The following is a 23,441-nucleotide window of genomic DNA, read 5'->3' on the forward strand; positions in this document are numbered from 1 at the left end:
CATTCTGTAACTAAAATGATCAAAACTATATATCAAGAGCTGTGACTTGTATCAAACACATGTCACCGTTTCCCGTTATTAACCATGTCAGCTATTGGGGCTTTTTCTATGTAAACCAAAACGTCAGCCCTCAGGAGTCCGCGCCTTACTCTGTCACGTGACGCACCCCTTTCCTTCTTTCCCAGCCGTTGCATCAGCCAATTTAGAGCTGCCTTCCCAGAAACCCGCTGAGAAGCCCGGGTTGATTGGCATACCCATTGACCAATGAAGTCCCGTAGAGGTGAGGCGCGGTGGGGCGCTTTCCATCTGCGCGCTCTGATTGGACGGGGCGCTGCGCGTTGCGGCCGGCGGTGGTTTCTGGCTGTGCATCTGCCCTGTGTGCGCCTACAGGTATTCGCGGGCCGCTGGCGGTGGGCTGAGCGAGGAGTGAGGCCCGGCGACCCTCGGGGGAAGCAGGCAGCCTTGGAAATCCACCGCGAGGGCGGCAGGGCCGGCGTCTGCGAGCGCAGCGGCCGCAGCGGCTGCTTGGCCAGGCCTCGCGAGGCCTCTGGGATTGGACCTTGGGCAGGAGCCGGGGCCCCGGCAGCGGACACGGCAGCCGAGCGCCGGAGTGGAGCGGCCTCCGGTGGCCTGAACCAGGACCAAGCTCTTGGGAGGATCCCGGTTGCCATTGACTACCCACCCAAAGCGGAGGTTTTCTTTCTCTTAAGTTTTGTATCTCCTAGGGGTGAGCGGAACGTTGGTGGTCCAGGGTGGAATCTGTATGAACCGTCCTCTGAATTCTTAAAATTAGCTTAACAACTGACAGCCGGTCCGGGCCCCATCATGTTCAGCTATTCCTTTCTCAGACAGCCTGCGTTTCCTGGTGTGCTTTTAAGTTATTCATCCCGAGTTTGCTCTTAGAGACTTATTAATACCTGGTTATGAAATTGTTAGCGACCACGCTTCTAGATGCTGAGGATACACCTGTCACGGGGAGCAAGAACCAGGCATGGTGCCCACTGGTGTGGCGCAGGCAGCCTGATGGGGAGGTGGCTCACACAAGCCAGCAAAGGCATGAGACTGAAGGAAGGGGCCCGGGGCTTGGAGAATAAAACCAGGAGAATCTGATCAACCAGGAGGAGGCTTCCTTAGATAAGTCTCTCTGAAATTAAGAGATCCGGCAAGAGAAATTAGAAAGAGGGGAAGCGTGGGAGTAGGGTGGGTAGCTGACCTGGCAGATGAAGGGCTTGTGGAAACGTCCCTGAAGGCTGGTGTGACTTAGGGTGCTCCGGATTCACAGCTCCTGCCAGGAAGTGGGATCTGAGGACCCGCCTCTGTAGCCCATAGAGCCAGCCAGCTTCTTCTCTTTTTTTAAAATATATTTTATTGATTTTTTTACAGAGAGGAAGGGAGAAGGATAGAGAGTTAGAAACATTCATGAGAGAGAAACATCGATCAGCTGCCTCTTGCACACTCCCTACTGAGGATGTGCCCGCAACCAAGGTACATGCCCTTGACGGGAATTGAACCTGGGACCTTTCAGTCCGCAGGCTGACCCTCTATCCACTGAGCCAAACAGGTCAGGGCTGCCAGCTTCTTTATATTGCATAGATGAGTGAGTGGTGGTGGTGGGGACACAGTTTTTAACAGCCCCAGGCTTTATTGGGCTTATTGTTGTCCAATGTAGTGGATTCGTTTACGTCATACTGAGGTTATTTCTGTATGTGACTGTCTTCCCATTAAAGACATCGACCCATTCACCTTGGTTCCTAGTACCATGGTACGCACTCAGTAAGTTGACTGGAGAAGCAGAAATGGAAAGTTCCTGCCTACTTGCCTCAGGTAGTCCATGTAGAGGGCGAGCAGTGAACACTGCAAAACAGCTAAAATGGTGCTGCACAGAATTGCCTCCGTAGATTCATCTTTGTCACCTTTATTGAGATTCATTGAGAGCATGATGAGAAGGGGTAAGGAAGAATGCGGTGTGACAGTTTCGAAAAACCCCAGCCTTGACTCCTTACCACGGACACAAAGTCCTCGCCTGTAGGAATTGCAGTCAGCTATTGATTTGGCTCTATCAACCAGTGTTTCACCATCTTTTTGATCAAAGGGCTTTTGTTTGAATAATGAGTTGATTGAGTTGTGAATAAATCAATTGAAATTTTGGTTAAAACAAAACCTGAGAGAGTTTCATGTTCACTGTATACAACCTTTAAACATTTTTTTTAAAATATGTTTTTATTGATTTAAAAATATTTTTTATTGATTTTTTTACAGAGAGGAAGGGAGAGGGATAGAGAGTTAGAAACATTGATGAGGGAGAAACATCGATCAGCTGCCTCCTGCACACTCCCTACTGGGGATGTGCCTGCAACCAAGGTACATGCCCTTGACCGGAGTCAAACCTGGGACCTTTCAGTCCGCAGGCCGACGCTCTATCCACTGAGCCAAACCGGTCAGGGCAGTTTTTATTGATTTCAGAGAGAGGAAGGGAGAGGGGGAGAGAGAGAGAAACATCAATGATGAGAGAGAATCATGATCGGCTGCCTCCTGCACACCCTCCACTGAGGATTGAACCCGCAACCCGGGCATGTGCCCTTGACTGGAATCGAACCTGGGCCCCTTCAGTCTGTAGGCTGATGCTCTAGCCACTGAGCCAAACCAGCTAGGGCCACAGAGAGGTTTTAGATCAAACCGTTTACCCGTGTCCTGCTTTGATGTGGCCTAAGAAGGCAGGAGTCTTATGGAATGCCTACTTACCTCTTAGTTTTGTCCTCATTTTTTTCTTTGGTTATTTTCTGTAGGGTCACTTTCAAGATGGACTCAACCCTCACAGCAAGTGAAATTCGGCAGCGATTTATAGATTTCTTCAAGAGAAATGAGCACACCTATGTTCACTCATCTGCTACCATCCCATTGGATGATCCCACTTTGCTCTTTGCCAATGCCGGCATGAACCAGGTAAGGCTTTTCTCCCTTCTTCCTGGCTATTTGTCCACATAGGAGCCAGGAAAGCAGTGATAAAAGCAAAGCTCTCGGAGTCCGACAGAATCCCAGATCTGTCACTCACTGTGTGGTCTTGTGGAACTTACGTTATGTCATTGAATAATAATAGTGCTTGCCTTTTCAGCAATTCTCAACCTGTGGGTTGCGAACAATGAAAATACATCCTGCATATCAGATATTTACATTACGATTCATAACAGTAGCAACATTACAGTTATGAAGTAGCAACGAAAATAATTTTATGGTTGGGGGTCACCACAACATGAGGAACTGTATTAAAGGGTCACGGCATTAGGAAGGTTGAGAACCACTGCTTTAGATTGAAGAAAGGTGTAAATAAAGTTACTGCATTAAAAATGTTTAGCACAGTATTCGAGTAGGTACTCAAATATGAGCTATTATTTTTAGTTGTGACAAGAAGCCCCGATATCCACAAATAAAACTTGTATGCCTCTCAAGAAAAATGCAACTGAAAGTAAAAATGTCAGGCCAAGTCAAAGCAGGACATGGGTAAACAGTTTCATCCTGTGTTTAGTCTGTTAAGTTTTGCCTTTGTTTTCCGCTAAGGAAAAAGCTGTTTTATTAGATTGAGAAGCTGGGTTAACCTGGCGGAGCCCTGAAGAGAGCTGTTAACTATTGTGATTCTCCTTCATATCTTCATTATCTTTGTTTTTTTCTTTATAAAACAAGTCAGTGCTTCATGATTCTTTCAAAGCTTTGCTTTCATCCTCATTCTAGGACATGCAGTTTTATTGGGGTTTTTATAGTCTCTCTTTTTTTAAAAAATTGATTTCAAAGAGAAAGAGAGAGGGAGAGAGAGAGAAACATCAATGATGATGCCTGGCCAGTATAGCTTAGTGGTTGAGCATCGATCTATGAACTAGGACAGGGGTCCTCAAACTACGACCTGCGGGCCACATGCAAATACAAATATTGTATTTGTTCCCGTTTTGTTTTTTTACTTCAAAATAAGATATGTGCAGTGTGCATAGGAATTTGTTCATAGTTTTTTTTTAAACTATAGTCCGGCCCTCCAACGGTCTGAGGGACAGTGAACTGGCCCCCTGTTTAAAAAGTTTGAGGACCCCTGAACTAGGAGGTCATAGTTTGGTTCCCGGTCAGGGCACATGCCCAGGTTGCAGGCTCCTGGGCATCCAGTGGGGGGTATGCAGGAGGCAGCCAATCAATGATTCTCTCTCATCATTGATGTTACTGTTTCTCTCTTTCTCTCCCCTCCTCTCTGAAATCAATAAAAATATATTTTAAAAAAAGAAGAAACATCATTTTCACTTTTAAAAAATTGTAATTACTACCCTAGCTGGTTTGACTCAGTGGATAGAGCATTGGCCTTCGACCAGAGGGTCTCAGGTTTGATTTCGGTCAAGGGCGCATGCCTCGGCTGCAGGCTCCTCCGAGTCCCAGGCCCTGGTCAGGGTGCATACAGTAGTCAATCGATCAGTGTGTTTCTTTCACATTGATGTTTCTCTCTGTCTTTCCCTCTCCCACTCTTTCTAAAAATCAATGGAAAAATATCCTCGGGTGAGGATTAAAAAATAAAATTATGATTACTAATTATTTCATTTTAATTCATTCAATTTTACATATTCACAAGTGGCTGGTAGTTACCAATTAGGAGAGGTCTAGTGGGAACAATAAGGCAGAGTTACACATATAACAATGGTATACCAAAGCAAGGTGATAGATACTCTCTCCCTACACATCCAGTCATGTTGATGTTATTCCCTTAATGAAGGTCTCAATTTTTTTTCTTCCTGCTCACCTTTACTATCGAGCTAGTACATCGCTTTTTTTAAAAAATATATTTTTATTGATTTCAGAGAGGGAGAGAGAGATAGAAACATCAATGATGAGAGAGAATCATTGATCGGCTGCCTCCTGCATTCCCCCTACTGGGGATCAAGCCTATAACCTGGGCATGTGCCCTTGATCGGAATCGAACCCAGGACCCTCAGCCTACAGGCCGACGCTCTATCCACTGAGCCAAACCGGCTAGGGTGCCAGTCCATCGCTTTTAGAATAAGTCTTTCCAGAAAGATGATACAAACCCTGACTGTCAGATTTGCAAGGAAGCACATGTTTCAGCCCATCCACCTTTGGCTGTTACCTTAGATCTGTCAGGCCTTTCCCCTGCACGGGTCGTGTCACTGGTGGGGACCATTAGGGAACTTAGAATCGAGGAGAAGCTGCTCCAAGAAAGGTTGCCCTCCTGTAGCCTCGCAGGGCCACCTGCCTCTGAGAAGCTTCTCTATTCCTGGCTAATTAAATCACAAAAGGAACAGTTTGTGTGTGCTCTCTTCCTGTCAGTGTGTGGCCACCTAGTCTGCCTACAGCTCTTTAAAAGTTGAAATGTGCCCTTCTTTTTTTCAGTTCAAACCCATCTTCCTGAACACTATTGATCCGTCTCACCCCATGGCAAAGCTGAGCAGAGCTGCCAATACCCAGAAATGCATCCGGGCCGGGGGCAAACACAATGACCTGGACGACGTGGGCAAGGATGTCTATCATCACACCTTCTTTGAGATGTTGGGCTCCTGGTCTTTTGGAGATTACTTCAAGGTAAGATCAAAGCAGGAGGTCTGTTGGGGTTTTGAGCAAAATAGTCATTACCACTGAGGGAAGCGGATTCTAATTTTGCTGGTCACTTAGGAGTAAATCTTCTAAATGATGATATTTTAAGACTTTGTGGTGGCAATACCTATAATTTGATGATTACAGTTCACATTTGGATTTCTTGCATAAATCAATCAATCCTGAATTCTGCTGAGTTTATTTATTTATTTTTAAAAATATATTTTTATTTATTTCAGAGAGGAAGGGAGAGAGATAGAAACATCAATGATGAGAGAGAATCATTGATCGGCTGCCTCCTGCACACCCCACATTGGGGATCAAACCTGCAACCCGGGCATGTGCCCTGACCAGGAATTAGACCATGACCTCCTGGTTCATAGGTCGATGCTCAACCACTGAACCATGCTGGCCGGGTGTCTGCTGAGTATATAATGAAGATGTTGTCGTTTTCTATCTGTGTTCTCAGGATCTGGACTTATTGTCCTCATACTAAATAGAATAAACCAAACACTGGCTTGGCCATGTTCCACATCTTTCTTTTCGTTCCTTTTTGTAGGAATTGGCATGTAAGATGGCTCTGGAACTTCTCACCCAAGAGTTTGGCATTCCGGTGGAAAGACTTTATGTTACTTACTTTGGTGGGGATGAAGCAGCTGGCTTAGAACCCGACTTGGAGTGCAAACAGATCTGGCAAAACTTGGGGTAAGATTGCAACTCACATTTGATGAGAATGGAGGAGTAAAGTGATTGGTGCCAGAGTAGGCTTTTAGGACTTGGAGTACATTGCCATTTCCCATTTCACGATGGAGGTGGGGTGACTGAGTAATTATCTTTTGGTACGCATATTGTTTCTTAGTATGTTTGATTGGTCATTCTATTTTGGAAAGCCAACATAAAGTCATATTTTTTAATTTTTGTGTATTTTTAGAAATTGTGCATATAATTCATGTGTTTTAGAAATCCAAACTACATAGAAATGTAAAAATAGGAATTAGAAGATTTCTAAGATTAACCATTGTTAATAGTTTGATATCCCATATATACTCTTCTAGGCCTTTTTCATATTTCTGTAGCCCTATGTGTATCTTTTTCAACAGAGTGATAATATTAATATGAAACAGTTTATTTCTTATGGAAATGTAATGGCATCAAACAGGTCTAGGACAAAGGAAGTTGTTTTTTGTTTTTTACTTGGGGATGTGGAATGAGGAGGCGTGGAGAGCTTGGTTAGGGATGCAGGAGAGGAGTAGTAAAAGCCATTTGGGTTTTTAAAAATATAATTCTAAAGTAAAATCATGTAGCGTAAAAGGAACATGACAGATGAGCTGTATGTGTTCTGTGCTTTAGACGGAATAGGATTTGTGAAGTGCTGTATCAGAAGTGGAGAGATGTACCCTGTAGACAGCTGGGGTGCCCATGGTGTCCTTGTCTCATCTTGTTCTTTTTACTGAACTCTGCTGTTCTTTAGTACATAGCTTTAAAAAAAAAAATACTATCAATGACCTTAAGCTAATATCTTTTTTTTCTTTTAAATCCTCACCCAAGGATATTTTTCTTTTTTAAAAAAATTTTTAATTGATTTCAGAGAGGAAGGGAGAGAGAGAGAGAGAGATAGAAACATCAATGATGAGAATCATTTATTGCTTGGCTGCCTCCTGCACACCCCCTGCTGCGGATCGAGCTCACAACCCAGGCATGTGCCCTTGACTGGAATCAAACCTGGAACCCCTCAGTCTGCAGGCCGACGCTTTCTACACTGAGCCAAACCGGCTAGGGCTAAGCCTGTCTTTTTTTAGAATATGTTTTTATTGATTTCAGAGAGAGGAAGGGAAAGGGAGAGAGATAGAAACATGGATGATGAGAGAAGCATTGATCGGTTGCCTTCTGCACTCCCCCTGTTGGGGATTGAGCCCACACCTGGATATGTGCCCTGACCAGGAATTGAACCTCGACCTCCTGGTTCATGAGCCACACCAGCTGGGCTACTGCATAACTTTTTAGTACACTTAAGCAATGCAGCCTTTCTTTCTTTCCTTTTTTAACTTTTACTTCAGTTATATTATTCCATCCAGCTTCCCCTTGTGTTTGGCCTGAAATTCCTACTTGGTTAGACTCTATAGTCTAATGTACTTGGGCATTTTGGGCAGTAACATATGTAAAACTTAAATACTAACCTTGACTTTTTGAGTCCTGTTTTACTTGGCTTTCTCTGTGTCTGTGCTTTTTTTATTAAGTAAGCACAGTCTTTTTGGATTGCTTTATTATCTAGCAACTTTCAGCAGTCAGCTATTTTTGAAACGTTTTAATCTTATTAGATCCTTTTTGGTATCATTTTAAGGTAAAATATAGATGACTAATATGAGAGGTAACTTCAATCAGCAGAGTTTTTTATTTTTTTAACACTTATACTGTCATATAGTCATTTTTTAAAATGAAGAACCATTTGTCAAGAAAATATTTGCTTAGATTCTAGTCGTATGCAGTATAAATGTTTCCATTTTAATGTGTTCCTTTCTAGGTGTTATCCATATCTTTGCATATTTTTATTTAGTCATGTTTGGAGCATATGTATATTTTGTATCCTATTGTTATCACTCTTGAGAAGAATCATGTTCTGCCTCTTTAGCAGGGTCTGTATGTAGGCTTGGCATTAGTAATTGTCAGAGAGTGGTCCATCTTTGTAGAAATTTATAAGGATCTCTTTTTGCAGTGGATGCAAGTCTGTGCTAAATCCTGTCTGTGGTTATAACTGGGTTTATCCTCCCCACTGTGTGCAGGTTGGATGATACCAAAATCCTCCCCGGCAACATGAAGGATAACTTCTGGGAGATGGGTGACACAGGCCCGTGCGGTCCCTGCAGTGAGATCCACTATGACCGGATCGGAGGTCGGGATGCTGCACATCTTGTCAACCAGGATGACCCCAACGTGCTGGAGATCTGGAACCTCGTGTTCATCCAGTATAACAGGTGGCCTTGGGGACGTGGACCATTCCTGCTGAGATATCCCATATATACTCTCCCAGGCTTTTCTCATATTTCTGTGGCCCTGTGTGTATCTTTTTCGACGGTGTTATTCTTCATATGAAAGTTTATTTCTTATGGAAATGTAATTGTGTCAAACAGGTCTAGGACAAAGGAAGTTTGGGTTTTTGGTTTTATGTCCTTGGACTGCACAGATAGGAATCAGGCGTGTAGCTGTCTTCTCATCCTGGTCTCTGGGGACAGTGGGGCAGTGCTAACGCAGGCACCAAAGGCATCATGGCATCTTGTGGCCATTCTTTTATTTCTCAAGTTTTCCCTCTGACCTCTGGGTCAGAGCTGGGACTATTCTTTTATAAGTGAGTTTTATTCCCCATGATACCTACTTGAAGGTTATTTCTGTAATATCATTTGGGCCATTATTTTTTTGAAAAATAATTTATTCTTTTTAGTCCTTAACCAAGAATAATTTTTTCCATTGATTTTTTTTTAAGAGAGAGAGGAAGAGAGAGAGAAACTTCTATGTAAGAGAGACATATCGATTGGTTGCCTTCCACCCACACCTCAATTGGGACTGGGGATAGAGCCTGCAACTGAGGTACATGCCCTTGACCGGAATCGAACCCAAGACTCTTCAGTCCGTGGGCCAATGCTCTATCTACTGAGCCAAACCTGCTAGGCCTAGACTTATTTTAAAGCTTAATTTTTTTGAAGCTTTGCCTCTCTTCTAAATGGACCCCAGAGTACTTCTTACCTTTCTCCCTTCACTCCCCTCCTCCCACCAAATCAGGCAGGGACAAATGACAAAAAGTCCCCATCTGCAAGCTGCTGTGTAAATGCGTTTTAATCGGTAGGGAGAGGTCTGAGTCCTCATTTCAACTTCCTTTTTCTCTGATCATGCAGGGAAACCGATGGAACTCTGAAACCTCTTCCTAAGAAAAGTATTGACACAGGGATGGGCCTGGAGCGACTGGTGTCTGTGCTGCAGAATAAGATGTCCAACTACGACACTGACCTTTTTGTCCCTTACTTTGAAGCCATTCAGAAGGTACTGGCCCTTTGCAAACACTGCCAATTTGTGTGGAAGTTTTCAGGCTGGGCTCTTAGCAGTGCTGTCAAAAGTTGAATAACCAGATGCTTTGCTAGCTGAGGGTCCTGTGACCATCTTGCCAACTTTATTGTTAATAACACAAGGCTCTGGGCACAAGGCACTATAATTTGTGGAGAGCAAGGGGCTGGCTAGAGGCTCTTTAGTCCCACTGCTCTCACCTTTCTTGGCAAGAGGTTCGTTCTCTTAATGCCCCTCAGTCCTCTCGGAACCTCCTAGGGCAGTGATGGCGAACCTATGACACGCGTGTCAGAGGTGACACGCGAACTCATTTTTTTTGGTTGATTTTTCTTGGTTAAATGGCATTTAAATATATAAAATAAATATCAAAAATATAAGCCTTTGTTTTACTATGGTTGCAAAGATCAAAAAATTTCTATATGTGACACGGCACCAGAGTTAAGTTAGGGTTTTTCAAAATGCTGACACGCCGAGCTCAAAAGGTTCGCCATCACTGGGCTAGGGCAAGGCAAGGCCAGAAAGGCCTTTTCCTCATGTGCTGCCTCCTGGATTTTATCTGTAGGGCACAGGTGCCCGGCCATACACTGGGAAAGTTGGTGCTGACGATGCTGATGGGATTGACATGGCCTACCGGGTGCTGGCTGACCATGCTCGGACCATCACTGTGGCTCTAGCCGATGGCGGCCGACCTGACAACACAGGGCGGGGGTATGTTACACGTGGGGCGATGTTAGGACTCTGTGGAACTTAGAGCTATGTTTTATTGTTTTCTTTGTCTTCTAGGTAGTTGGAGGGAAACTTTGTTTAGGGATGAAGGGAGTTTCAAATCACACTAAAGAGTTGTCACATTGTTAATTCTTTGCTGCTAAGTACAGATGATACGGATTGATAGAATATTGGCAGCAATGGGGTAGGGGTAGGTCTTGACTAGCTCCAGGCAACTTCTTTACTGACAGGCAGGGCCTGGGATGGGGGAATCAAGTCCACCATTTGGTCTGTACTTGCCTCCATCTCTGAGGTCAGGAAAACAAACTTCGATTACCCCAGATCAACCTTGATGCATATTTGTGGATACGTTACTGAGTTTTGTGCTGGAATTCGTGTTAATGACCTTGGGGAATGCAAAAAGTAGCAATCATAGGATAAAAGAAAGGCTTTGAAAGAGAAAGACAGAAAGTTGGGTTGAATTCCAAAGAACTACTACAAAATATTCAGCCGGGACCATATCTTAACGGAGGACTGGGTTCTACCTCTTCTAGGTATGTGTTGAGACGGATTCTTCGCCGGGCTGTGCGATACTCCCATGAGAAACTCAATGCCAGCAAGGGTTTCTTTGCTACATTAGTAGACGTCGTCGTCCAGTCCCTGGTAGGTCTGTTTCCCTGTTTGCTGCTTCTATACCAAGCACATACCTTGAGGGGCCCGGGAGGGAGGTAGCACACTGTCAATGAGCATTTTTAGAGGGGGTCATGGAATAGTCCCTGGCTTCCCTGGGCCCACTTCTCTGTTTCCCCTTTGCCAGGGCGATGCATTTCCTGAACTAAAGAAGGACCCAGATATGGTGAAGGACATCATTAATGAAGAGGAAGTGCAATTTCTCAAGACTCTCAGCAGAGGGCGTCGCATCCTGGACAGGAAAATTCAGAGCCTGGGAGACAGCAAGACCATTCCCGGTGAGGACCAGTTTAGTTTTTTTCCTTTCTCCAACGAGGCTGTTTCATCTTCCTGGAAGAGGCAAGCCCTTTTTTCACAAACGGACAGGGGACTCCCATGCCTCCAGAGGCTGAGCATGGCTTGGTTAGACTGCTTGTGGTGTAAAATGGGGTTTATATTAAAATTATAAAATACTGGGTGTGGAGAGAGCAGAGCGCCTGAAGAACGGCTTCTCTGTGTACAACACATCCATCAGCAACTTGGGCTTACTCCTCACGGGTGGCAGAACACTATGGCCTTCCTGTGACATTACGCCCTATACATAAAAAAAAATAAAAATTATAAAATACATTATTATGATAAAATATTCAAACAGCATACAAGTAAAAGTGAAAATCCTTTTTCCCAAATATGTTTCTCAGAGTTAACAGCTCTTAAGGACTGGGTGTATTCAGGACGATTCTCTATTTGCATACAAATTGTGTGTGTGTGTGTGTGTGTGTGTTTTCCAGCAAAAATAGGAATATATAATACATAGTGGTTTTTGAAAATTGCTTTATTTTTTTACCAGACAGAACAAATTAGTTCTGAAAGTTTTTTTCTTTTTGAAATATAATTTACAAGGGGAAAGGCTGATGAATTTCACAAACTGAACACTTTTTTATATTAAGAAACAGAACTTCACGAGGAGACTTCTTGTCATTTCCAAAGGTTTGATGGCTTTTCTGACAAGTGCATAGACCCAGTACTCTCCTTGTCTCTTTAATCCCTCTGTCACTGTCAGCATCCTCCTGGGAAGGGCTTGGGGACGAAAGGCAGGGGCCGTCCACATTACTTGACACACTTCCTTTGTGCTGTGCAGGGGACACTGCTTGGCTTCTCTATGACACCTATGGCTTTCCAGTGGATCTCACCGGTCTGATTGCAGAAGAGAAGGGCCTGGTGGTAGATATGGACGGCTTTGAAGAGGAGAGGAAACTGGCCCAGGTAAAGAATTTGGGGAGTGAGCAGGAGACCCAACACCTACCAAGGCAGGACTTGGCTGCAAAGCAAGGAAGAGTTTCCATTCATTAAAGTCTTTGAAATCCTGTTTTCCCTAGACCAGTGGGTCTCAGCTGGGGCATTTTGGCACCCCAGGGGACAGCTGGCAATAATGTCTGAACATATTTTTGTTTACACAACAGGGGGCATGCTACTCGCAGAGTAGAAACCAGAGATGCTGCTCACACCCTACAGTGCATAGGGCGGCCCCATAACAAAAAATTATCTGCTGAGATGGAAAAACCCTGTTCTAGAGTTTGACATTGGACATAGTTTAGCAGCTTTGAGTTCTTCTGCATTAGGGTAACTATGCTTGCTTCTCTTACTGGCAGCTGAAGTCACAGGGCAAGGGAGCTGGCGGGGAAGACCACATTATGCTGGACATTTATGCTATCGAAGAGCTTCGGGGAAAGAGTCTGGAGGCTACAGATGACTCTCCAAAGTACAGTTACCTTTCGGACTCCACTGGTAGCTACGGTATGTTACTGAGCTTATCTGGAGGGTTTGCAAGAGACACTAGAGTGTCTGTGGTAGCCTTTCCGTCAGTGCCGTATAGTCACGCTGTGTAATTTCATACTCAGAGACTCTTGGTTGGTTTTCTTAACTCTCTTGAAGTAATTCTAGATTCATAGGGAGTGTTTTGTTTTTAGTTTACAGGGAGATTCCTTGTACTCTTCACCCAGTTGCCTCTCATTGTAACATCTAATAGGAAATCAGGAAATGGACATTATCTGACTCACGGTGGCTGTTGAATTTGGCATTGGGGATAGTAATATTCTAAGTTATGAAAAATCAAACAGGCACTACATGTTTTTCCTCTTTTGCTCCAGCAGAAATATCTAAATCTATCCAAGCAACTCACAAAAGAGTATATTCTTTGCGAATTGACCTTGCAGTAGGGGACTTGTTACTACTATTAAAGAACTACTAGTCACATTCACCGAGTTTCTGCTCAGTAGCTGAGTTAGGGTGACCAGCTGCCCCAGTTTTCCCAGAACTGTCCCAGTGCTGACACTGAAAGTCTCGCATCCCAGGAAACCCTTGGGTCCAAGCAAACCAGGACAGTTTGGACACCCTGTGAGTGCTGCATTCTCTGGTGGGAAGCCAGTGTGTTAAGCCTTTTCGTGGAGGCTGGTGAGCTTGCTTTCAAACAAAATTAGATAATTAGGCCCTAACGAGAGTTTGAGAAATAGAATGCAGCAAAAGCCTGGTAAGAACGTGCGACCGAAGTCATTGACCCGCTTCCCCTCCTGTGCAGCGTTTGAGAGCACAGTGGCTACAGTGATGGCTCTGCGCAGGGATAAGATGTTCGTGGAGGAAGTGTCCACGGGCCAGGAGTGTGGAGTGGTGCTGGACAAGACCTGTTTCTATGCTGAGCAAGGAGGGCAGATCTACGACGAAGGCTACCTGGTGAAGGCTGATGACAGCAGTGAAGACGTGAGCCAACATGCATGCTTCGTTGTTAGCCAGAGAGGGGTCTGACAGAGTGCCAGGGGTAGCTTTGCTGGCTCCTCAGCCCTCGGCCTTGGGGAGCGGACACACTGATTTTTGGGCTGTGTTCCACAGTCTGTATTTCTGAAGCTGAGGGAGCTGCTTATTGCACCATGTTGCTTTCATAGCCATGAGGTCCCCTTGTAGCAGGATCCTGGGTTGATCCTCGGTTCCTCTGTGCTTTCCTCATAAACAGGGAGAGGCAGCTCGGAGGGGCAGGCATCCTGGTCAGAGCCTCAGCCTTTAGCTCTGCCACTGCTGACTCTGTGGTCTTGGATGAGTGTCCTAGTCACATATGGGTCCATATATAAGATGGCGTGTGCGTATAATGTAAATGTGTACACAATGGTGCATGTTACGTATAGATAACAAACACATGGCATTAATGATGTATATACACGCATGCCAGTGAGGAGTGTCTTAGAGAAAGGTGTATGTATAATTTGTGTCTGTAAAGAGAATTTATATACATATATATATATATACACACACACATTTGTTTGTTTATCTATTGGTCTCCTCCTTGACTCCCTTCAGAAAACTGAGTTTACAGTGAAGAATACTCAGGTGCGAGGAGGGTATGTGCTACACATAGGAACAATCTATGGCAACCTGAAAGTGGGGGATCAGGTCCGACTGTTTATTGATGAGGTGAGTTGAATTATGCTGGTCAGCATTGAATCTGGTTAGTATTCACCTCTTTTTTCTTTCTTTTTAATTTATCGCTTATAGAGGGAGAGGAAGGGAGAGACACAGAGAGAGAAACATCGATTTGTTGTTCCACTTATTTCTGCATCCATTGATTGATTCTTGTATGTGCCCTGACCAGGGATTGAACCTGCAACCTTAGCATTTTGGGACCATGCTCTAACCAACTGAGGTACCTGGCTAGGGCATCCTTTTTTTCTTTTCTTTTTTTTTTAAATTTCAGCTTTATTGAGGTATAATTGACATATAGAATTATAAGGTATTTTAAAGTTCAGTCATATGCACTTAACAGTGGGGATATATTCTGGGAAATGCATCGTTGGGTGATTTCATCATTGTGCGAACATCAGCGTGCACTTACACAAGCCTAGATGTTCTGGCCTACTACACCGAGGCTGCACGGCACATCACCGTTGTACGTGTGGCCTGCCATTGACTGAAACATCATTGTGCAGCACATGACTGTACATCACAGTGGTTTGATATATTTACTGTTCATCTCCTCCTTGGCTATAAATTGGTCCATAATTATAAGGGATGAATCTGAGAGTTAAATCTATATATATGTTCCCATGTCAGACCACAGTGATTTCCATTGTGATCCTATAGACTTGTTTTCATGAATTGCCTTTCTCCAGGTTAACTTCAAATATTTCTTCAGAACCCAAGGATCCTGTATTAATTAAGAAATCGATTTTAGCCCTGGCATGTTCCTGAGTTGCAGGTTCCATTCCCCTCCCCAGTTGGGGCTCATGCAAAAGGCAACCAATCAATGTCTCTCTCTCTCTCTTTCTCTCTCTGTGTGTGTGTCTCTCTCTCTCCTTCTTCCTCTCCTCTCCTCTCTCTAAAAATCAATGGGAAAAAATATCCCCTCGGGTAAGGATTACCAACAAAAGAAATAGATTCTATTGTATGTGACAGCTCCAAAATAACAGTAACTTTAAACAAGATAGAAATGTGTTTCTCACCTAAAAGTCCAGGCTTATATAGAGCCTGTGCCCCACAAAGTTATTGGGCCCAGCTTTTCCTTCCTTGCTTGTTGCTTTGCCATCATTCCTGGGGTGTTGCCCTTGATTTCATGGTCTAAGAAGGTAATTATCAGATTGATTTTCTAGGTCAGGGATCGGCACTGTTTTAGAAAGGGCCAGATTGTAAATACTTCTGGCATTTTGGGACATAACTGTCTCTATCATAACTACTCAACTCTGTCGTTGTGGCACAAAAGCACCATAGACGATATGTACACATATGAGTGTGGCTGTGTTCATAAACCTATTTATGAAAATGGGTGACAGGCCAGATTTGGCTCATAGGCCATGGTTTACCAACTCCTGTTCTAGGCAGGGGGAAGGCATGCCCTTTCTCGTGAAGGGTATGCTTACAACTCATTGACCAGAACTTATCACGTGGCTACACGTAGCTGCAAGAGAAGCTAGGCAACGTAGTCTTTATGCTGGGCAGCCATGTGTCCAACTAAAAATTCTAGTACTTGGGAAGATGGGGAGAGCAAGTGTTGGGGGACAACCAGCAATCTGTTGCAGATCCCTCCACAGCCGCCTCTCTTTACAGCCCCGACGTAGACCTGTCATGAGCAACCATACAGCTACCCACATTCTGAACTTCGCCCTGCGCTCCGTGCTTGGGGAAGCTGACCAGAGAGGCTCCCTGGTTGCGCCTGACCGCCTTCGGTTTGACTTCACTGCCAAGGGAGCCATGTCCACCCAACAGATCAAGAAGGCTGAGCAGATTGTTAACGAGATGATTGAGGCAGCCAAGGTAGGTTGGGTCATGAACCTCACTCCTTCCTGCACCATCACTTTCTGTCCACAGAGTGTCAACCCAAATGCTCTCGCTCCATCGTACCATATTCTGTCCTGCACGCAGGTTTGCTTAAAGCAGTGATTCTCAAACTGTGCTCAGTGGGGGCAGTGCTGGTGCTCAGCATAGGGTCTGAGGGCCTCTGGGGAGCGGCAGGGAGAGGTCTTTGCTCCGCTCCCTGCTTAGGACAACCAGAGCTCTTCTAGTACGTCTGTTTTACATAAAGCACATCCATGTAAGATTTGCTCACAGTTTAACAAAACATTGTTGGAAATTTCTGTTTTGATTCCCTTGACTATACATAGTACCTTCTTTCAGGAGGCTGTGGGCAGGCAGAGCCGGGATTAGAAACCCAGAGCCCTGCCTGCAGGACCACACTCATCGTAGTGCTTCCTGCTGACGTCCAGAAACCTTTCCCAGCCTCTGTTTCGTCTTCTTTCCCCGCAGCCCGTCTATACCCAGGATTGTCCCCTGGCAGCAGCTAAAGCCATCCAGGGCCTGCGGGCTGTGTTTGATGAAACCTATCCTGACCCTGTGCGCGTCGTCTCTATTGGGGTCCCAGTGTCCAAGCTGCTAGACGACCCCTCCGGTCCTGCTGGCTCACTCACTTCTGTTGAGTTCTGTGGGGGAACGTGAGTACCTCGGGGAGCAGTAGTGGGGCCAGTGGCATTACTGCTGGCGGATGTAGGTCCTAGACCAGGGGTGGGCAAACTTTTTGACTCGAGGGCCACAATGGGTTCTTAAACTGGACCGGAGGGCCGGAACAAAAGCATGGATGGGGTGTTTGTGTGAACTAATATAAATTCAAAGTAAACATCATTACATAAAAGGGTACGGTCTTTTTTTTTTTTTTTTAAATATATTTTATTGATATTTTACAGAGAGGAAGGGAGAGAGAGAGTTAGAAACATCGATGAGAGAGAAACATCGATCAGCTGCCTCCTGCACATCTCCCACTGGGGATATGCCCGCAACCCAGGTACATGCCCCTGACCAGAATCGAATCTGGGACCTTTCAGTCCGCAGACCAATGCTCCATCCACTGAGCCAAACCGGTTTCCGCAAAAGGGTACGGTCTTTTTTTTTTTTTTTTTTTAGTTTTATTCATTTCAAACGGCCGGATCCGGCCCACAGGCCGTAGTTTGCCCACGGCTGTCCTAGACCAACTGCAGTTTATCTAAGGTTTGAACAAAGCCCCAGAAGCGCAGTTGGCAAACAGCATCCCAAGAATCCCAGCATGGCAGTGCTTGTGAGCCTCCTAGGAGGAGGAGGCACTTCCCACACACCGTTTGCTCTTGTTCTGTGCTGATCCCATACGAGTTGGGATTCTTGGTCTGTGAATTCAGAATTCAGCAAAGCCATAGAGTGCTCATCCAGCTCCTGGTCTGGTCCCAGCCCCTTTCCCTTCCGGGGGCCTCACTTCACTCCCTTTGCTGCTTGAACAGCATCTGAGCTGTTAATCTCATTGTCTCAGAGCCCGAGTCAGGCCCCACGGTAGGCCCAGCTCAATTTGGCTTGGGATAGCCACTTATTTCTGCCAACTTGAATTCCTCCATAGCACTTGGTACCTCCCTGGGGTCTTCTGGGGATGGTTCTGGTGACCTGGGAAATTCCTGCTTCTGAAGGAAGCCTGATGAAACATTTGGGCCTTGGTAGGGCCCTCCAGGGCCTCCTGCAGGCCTCAGGCAGGCAGGGAGCAGGAGAGCATGTGGAGGGTGAGGGAGATATGGGGACCAGGTTCCAGGCCTAATTCTGCCTTGACACTTTGCACAACACTCTTTAGAGCACAGAAAACAGCTTTCAAAGGCTCTATGCCTCACAGGATGACTGAGAGATAATGAGAATTTGAGGTTCTCGGAGCAACAGGGAACAAAACCTGTTTGTTTAGAGGGTTGTAGGATTTTAAATTAATCTCCAATATTCTCAACTAGTGAACTGGGATAGAAGAATATAGTTTATGTTCCACCAGAGAGAACCAAAAACGTGAATGAATGTAGAGCCCGTCAGCAGTTATATAGTATTGGGTATTAGGGACTACAGTTTCATTTGATCTCATTTGATTTTCCCAACAGCCCTGTGAGGGAGCATAACACTTATTCATACATGAGAAAACAGGCTCAGAAACATGGCGTCTTGCTTAGTGTCACAAAGCTCTCAGCCCCTTTCTGGCCAAGCTGGATTCTGAAATTCCTTTAAACATGCAGGGCCTTTTCCTACTGTCCCCTTTAGGGAGCTTCCCTAGGACTGACTTCCAAGGGCTCAGGGCTGCAGAGCCAGGGGCTTCAGGGGTGCTGTGGGGACCACGGCACCTGGGCGTCCTCATAACCACGGGCTTTGTGTTCTGCCATCAGTCACCTGCAGAATTCGAGTCACGCGGGAGCTTTTGTGATTGTGAGTGAAGAAGCGATTGCCAAGGGCATCCGAAGGATCGTGGCTGTCACGGGTGCTGAAGCCCAGAAGGTGAGCAGATTGGGTGGTTCGTGGCTTAACGGAACAAGGCAGGAGGAGCTTAGTCTGCAGATCCACAGATGGTGATGTGGCTGCTGCAGTCAGAAGCAGAAGTACAGGGCTGCCCCCAAATGTCCCCCGTTACCTGGCATAAGCAAGCCACTGCAGAAGACTTCATAGCTATCTTACTTTTAATCTGTGCAATACATGCAAATCCTGCCTTGTTCCCAGTAATATATGTGTCTAGGAAGGTTAGCCATGGTTTTGCTATGACTTCCAGTGTCCCCAGCACTTACCCACGTCCCCCTGGGGGTCCGCGCCTAGTTTGAGATGGGAACAGTTGTGTGGGGTGGGGACTAGCTTGTGCCTGATGTGTGCTGCAGCCTCCTAACTTATGACCTCTCGGTTACCCCCTGCCCCTGAGCTAGTGCAGCCTTTCCGCTGGCCAGGCATGTGAGGAAGGTGCTCCGTTTTGGGTCAAGAGGCTGCAAACACTTGCTCCCTGAAGGAAGAGAAACTTCTGGTGTCTCAGGGATGTGTTGTTCCATCGCCTGTCATCAGTGTTGGCCACAGGTGTTTATAAACAGAATAGTGAAGCTGAAAGGCACCTGGAGTTTACAACTCTGACTGTCCCCTCCCAGGCCCTCAGGAAAGCAGAGAGCTTGAAGAAGTCTCTCTCTGTCATGGAGGCCAAAGTGAAGGCCCAGACTTCGCCCAACAAGGACGTGCAGAGGGAGATCGCTGACCTTGGAGAGGTAGGGCGGCTTCCCGCTCCTCAGGGCCTGCTCAGTGCTGGATCCTAGGCCTGGTGACCAGACACACCCTTTCTTGAACCCTCAAGTCTTGGCTCTCAGTGCAGTGGGCCCTGGGACTGACTTCTGCTGTCACGCAGCCTTGCAATAGGGAGTCCATGGATCCCGGAACCTGCCTGCTGCCCCATTGCCAGTAGCAGGGGGGCCCGTCCCAAGCACGAGTGCACACTGGTGTGGAGGGAGTTTGGGGAGGTGCTGTGGGTGCCCAGTTTCCAGGCCTTCCGGTGTTTGTTAATATTCGGGGACTTCCAATAGCCCTTCACAGGCTGTGTTCACTGCTTGGTAGGGACCAGGTCTTACAGGGTTCCCATCTCTTTATCCTGCTCTTTCTTTCCAGTCCTGCTTGTTAAAACTGCTGTAGTTAATCCTGGCTGGTGTGGCTCAGCGCACCGAAGGGCCTCAGGTTCCATTCTCGGTCAAGGGCACATACCTGGGTTGCAGGTTTGATCCCCAGCCTGGTCAAGGCACCTGCAGAAGGCAACCAATCGATGTCTCTCTCACATTGATGTTTCTCTCTCTTTCTTGCTCCCCTCCTCCACCTCCCTCTTCCCTTCCACTATCTCGGAAAATCAATGGAAAAAATATCCTCAGGTGAGGATTAACAAAAAAATGAAGTGCTGTAGTTATTCATAAGTGACTGACTGCAATACCATTTTTTTGTTTTCTCTTTCCTTCTGGACACTAATCAGGGAGGACTTTAGTGTTCAAAGCTAGAAGAGTGAGGTGGGCTGGGCTAGAACCTCACATCCTAGCTCCTTGTGGTTCATATCTGAATGGTCTTCCCGCTCTGGTTCCAGGCCCTGGCCACTGCAGTCATCCCCCAATGGCAGAAGGATGAATTCCGGGAGACTCTCAAATCCCTAAAGAAGATCATGGATGACCTAGACCGGGCTAGCAAAGCGGATGTCCAGAAGCGAGTGAGTCCTGGCAGAGCTGGTGGCTGGAAGGGAACCAAGAGGATTTACCCAGCAAAGACCGCTGTCTGGGTGTCGGTCTGGGCCTGAGACCTGAAACCTCTCTAATGGACCTTCCTTCCTTGTAGGTGTTGGAGAAGACAAAGCAGCTCATCGATAGCAACCCCAACCAGCCCCTGGTCATCCTGGAGATGGAGAGCGGCGCGTCAGCCAAGGCAACCCAGGGGCAGGGCTCCAGGGGCTGGGTCTCCAGGCATTGCTCGGTGCCTATCCGCTGCTTGTCTCCTCTCGGGGGCTCATTAACCCTCTGGTGGCTGCAGTCTGAGCTTTGTGGCTCAGAGCGGAGTGGTCATCTGAGGGCCCACTCTCTGGAATTGAGGTTAAGCCATGGAGAGATCTGGTGGTTGGAGAGCTAGGACCAGCATCTGCTCTAGGAAGGGGGCGTTGGGGGAGGAAAAGCTCCAAGAACTGAGTTCTGCAAACTCGCTGTGCTTATGAGGAGCCTGGCCCCTTCCCCAGGGCCATGGCCTGATGCCAGGTTCTCCCACAGGCCCTGAACGAAGCCTTGAAGCTCTTCAAGACGCATTCCCCACAGACGTCAGCCATGCTCTTCACAGTGGATAATGAGGCTGGCAAGATCACGTGCTTGTGTCAAGTCCCTCAGGTCAGAATACCCTGCACCCTGTGCCAGTGGGTGTCTGTAGCTTTTCTGAGGAAGCTCAGTTCTTATGGTTGTTTGCCCAACCCCCAAGTGTGTTTGTGCAACCCCCATTAGAAAAGCTACAGACACCTTTCTTTCTTTTAAAAAAATTGATTTTAAAGACAGGAAGGGTGAGGGAGAGAGGAACATCAATCATCTGCCTCCCACACGTGTCCCAACTGGGAATCGAACCCACAACCTGGGTATGTGCCCTGGCCAGGAATCAAACCTGCCACCTTTTGGTGCACGGGAAGACACTCCAACCAACTGAGCCACACTGAGCAGGGCAAAGAAATAGCCCTTCTCCTGCCCTCCTGTTGGTCCCCTCCAGCATCCCTTACCCTCAGGGCCTCTCCTGGTGGATGTGTTTCACTATGCTGGCTGATACCTGGTTTTGTCACTCAGTATGCCTTGTCTTAACCATGGTACCGCTGTAGGGTCTGCCTCAGCCTCCAGCAGCATCACCCAGGGCAGGAGTGAGTGTCTGTGGTTCCCCCATCCTTTTCTTTCCCTCCCCTCTCAGTGCCTCCCTCAGTTCCATCCTCTGTCCTAACTCCCACTTCTCCTTCCTGTCTTCCAGAATGCAGCCAACCGGGGCCTGAAAGCCAGTGAGTGGGTGCAGCAGGTGTCAGGCCTGATGGATGGCAAAGGTGGTGGCAAAGATGTGTCTGCTCAGGCCACAGGCAAGAATGTGGGCTGCCTGCAGGAGGCGCTGCAGCTGGCCACTTCCTTTGCCCAGCTCCGCCTGGGAGATGTGAAGAATTGAGGGGAGGGGTGGCTTCCACTTGGAAGCGTCTCCCCCACACCCAGATATATCCGTCCAGCCAGGAGATCTCCATCTGCCACACGGACATTGGAATCTTGGGACCTTTAAATAGCTCCATTTCTCCTCCTAACTCAGCAGTAACTGGAACTCACTTGGGTGCCAGCCTGTGCCTCAATGCCCACGTTACATTTCTGCCTGGAGCCCTACACCTCAGCACCATCTGTGTAGAACCACTATCCCAGTATTGCTACTAATCATTGTCATGCTCATGTCTATAGACAGTTTTCTGCAGACCCAAGGCTCTAGGTCTGCAGGAAGGAACCATTTTTGCTGCAGAGAATAAAAGGACCATGTGCAATACTTGACACCCTGTGATTTCTGTGACTATCCACCGTCCCACCACCACCAGTAGGTGCCCCTGTGTGACAGCCTGTGGCTCCCTGAGTGAAGAATAAACACTGTGGTTCTGGCTGCAGTCCTTGCAGAGTCCAGCCCCAGACCCCTGAATTTTGGGAATGGCCCCCAGGATTGCCTCAAGATGTTTGTGAAGGTGGCCCACAGGATGGAGCAGGAGTGATGGAGAGAGGCATGAACCAGTGGCAGATCCACAGAGATACTGGAAGCAGAGAGAAGCTCCTTTCTTGGAGCCTCTCGGAGAACCTCCCCATTTCTTGGGCCCATGTCCCTCTTCCCTTCCCCTCGGCGGTGTTCTCTGATACAGGAGGTATTTAGGGTACATCAGTTGCCTCCCCCAACTCCTTTGCACCATCATTCCTGTTTCCTTAATCCAAAGGTGGACTGAGCATGGACACCCTGCCTGGCCCTGAACCACTTCACCCAAGCCTGATGAAGCCAGCTGGTTTGGAAACGTGTGCTGGGAGGTTAAGTGTACTGCATACCTACACTGGCTTCAGCTGGTTACATGTCTCCTGGGCACAGCAGGCTGGCGGACATGGAGAGAGGAGGAAAAGCAGGTCTGTGCTGGGAGAAGCAGCAGAGGCCAGTGTCACAGGCAGGAGGAGGGTGCCAAAACCCTGGATTCAAGCACATGCTGGGGATAGAAAGCTTCACAATCCAGGCAGCAGAGAGTACATCCCAATCCTTCAAGTGGCAGCCAGGTACTGAGGGTACAGAAGTGAGCAAGACAAAAAGTCATTGCCCTCTTGGGTAAGGCAGTGGGGAATACATAGAACAGTCACACAAGTAAGTGTAGAATTAAAATAAATACAATCTTGCCCCGCCGGTGTGGCTCAGTGGCTGAACATCAACCCATGAGTCAGGAGGTCACAGATTCCCAGTCAGGGCACATGCCCGGGTGTGGGCTTGATCCCCAGTAGGGGGCGTGCAGGAGGGAGCCAAACAATGATTCTCTCTCATCATTGATGTTTCCATCTCTCTCCCTCTCTGAAATCAATAAAAATATATTTTAAAACATTAAATAAGTATAATCTTCACAAGTG

The 23,441-nt window shown here is 46.8% G+C and overlaps 1 protein-coding gene across 2 annotated transcripts; it reads left to right on the top strand.

Annotated features, from left to right (window-relative positions):
• The first annotated feature begins 317 nt into the window (after window positions 1–317).
• AARS1 (alanyl-tRNA synthetase 1) lies at window positions 318–22,346 on the top strand. 2 transcript variants are annotated; one of them, XM_081107964.1, is made up of 21 exons: window positions 318–693; window positions 2,787–2,943; window positions 5,377–5,565; window positions 6,137–6,282; window positions 8,358–8,549; window positions 9,465–9,609; window positions 10,193–10,338; window positions 10,890–10,998; window positions 11,153–11,303; window positions 12,146–12,270; window positions 12,657–12,801; window positions 13,583–13,761; window positions 14,353–14,466; window positions 16,093–16,299; window positions 16,789–16,973; window positions 18,693–18,801; window positions 19,431–19,544; window positions 20,399–20,518; window positions 20,644–20,730; window positions 21,066–21,179; window positions 21,796–22,346. In XM_081107964.1, the coding sequence occupies exons 2-21, from the start codon at window positions 2,800–2,802 to the stop codon at window positions 21,979–21,981; spliced, it is 2,907 nt and encodes a 968-aa protein (XP_080964090.1). In that variant the 5' UTR covers window positions 318–693; window positions 2,787–2,799; the 3' UTR covers window positions 21,982–22,346. The 2 variants fall into 2 exon arrangements, with proteins under 2 accessions (XP_080964090.1, XP_080964091.1); XM_081107965.1 differs by having other exon boundaries at window positions 324–390.
• Window positions 22,347–23,441: the final 1,095 nt, after the last annotated feature.

This window comes from Myotis nattereri, assembly GCF_964212035.1.
Source record: "Myotis nattereri genome assembly, chromosome: 15".
Lineage (NCBI taxonomy): Eukaryota > Metazoa > Chordata > Mammalia > Chiroptera > Vespertilionidae > Myotis > Myotis nattereri.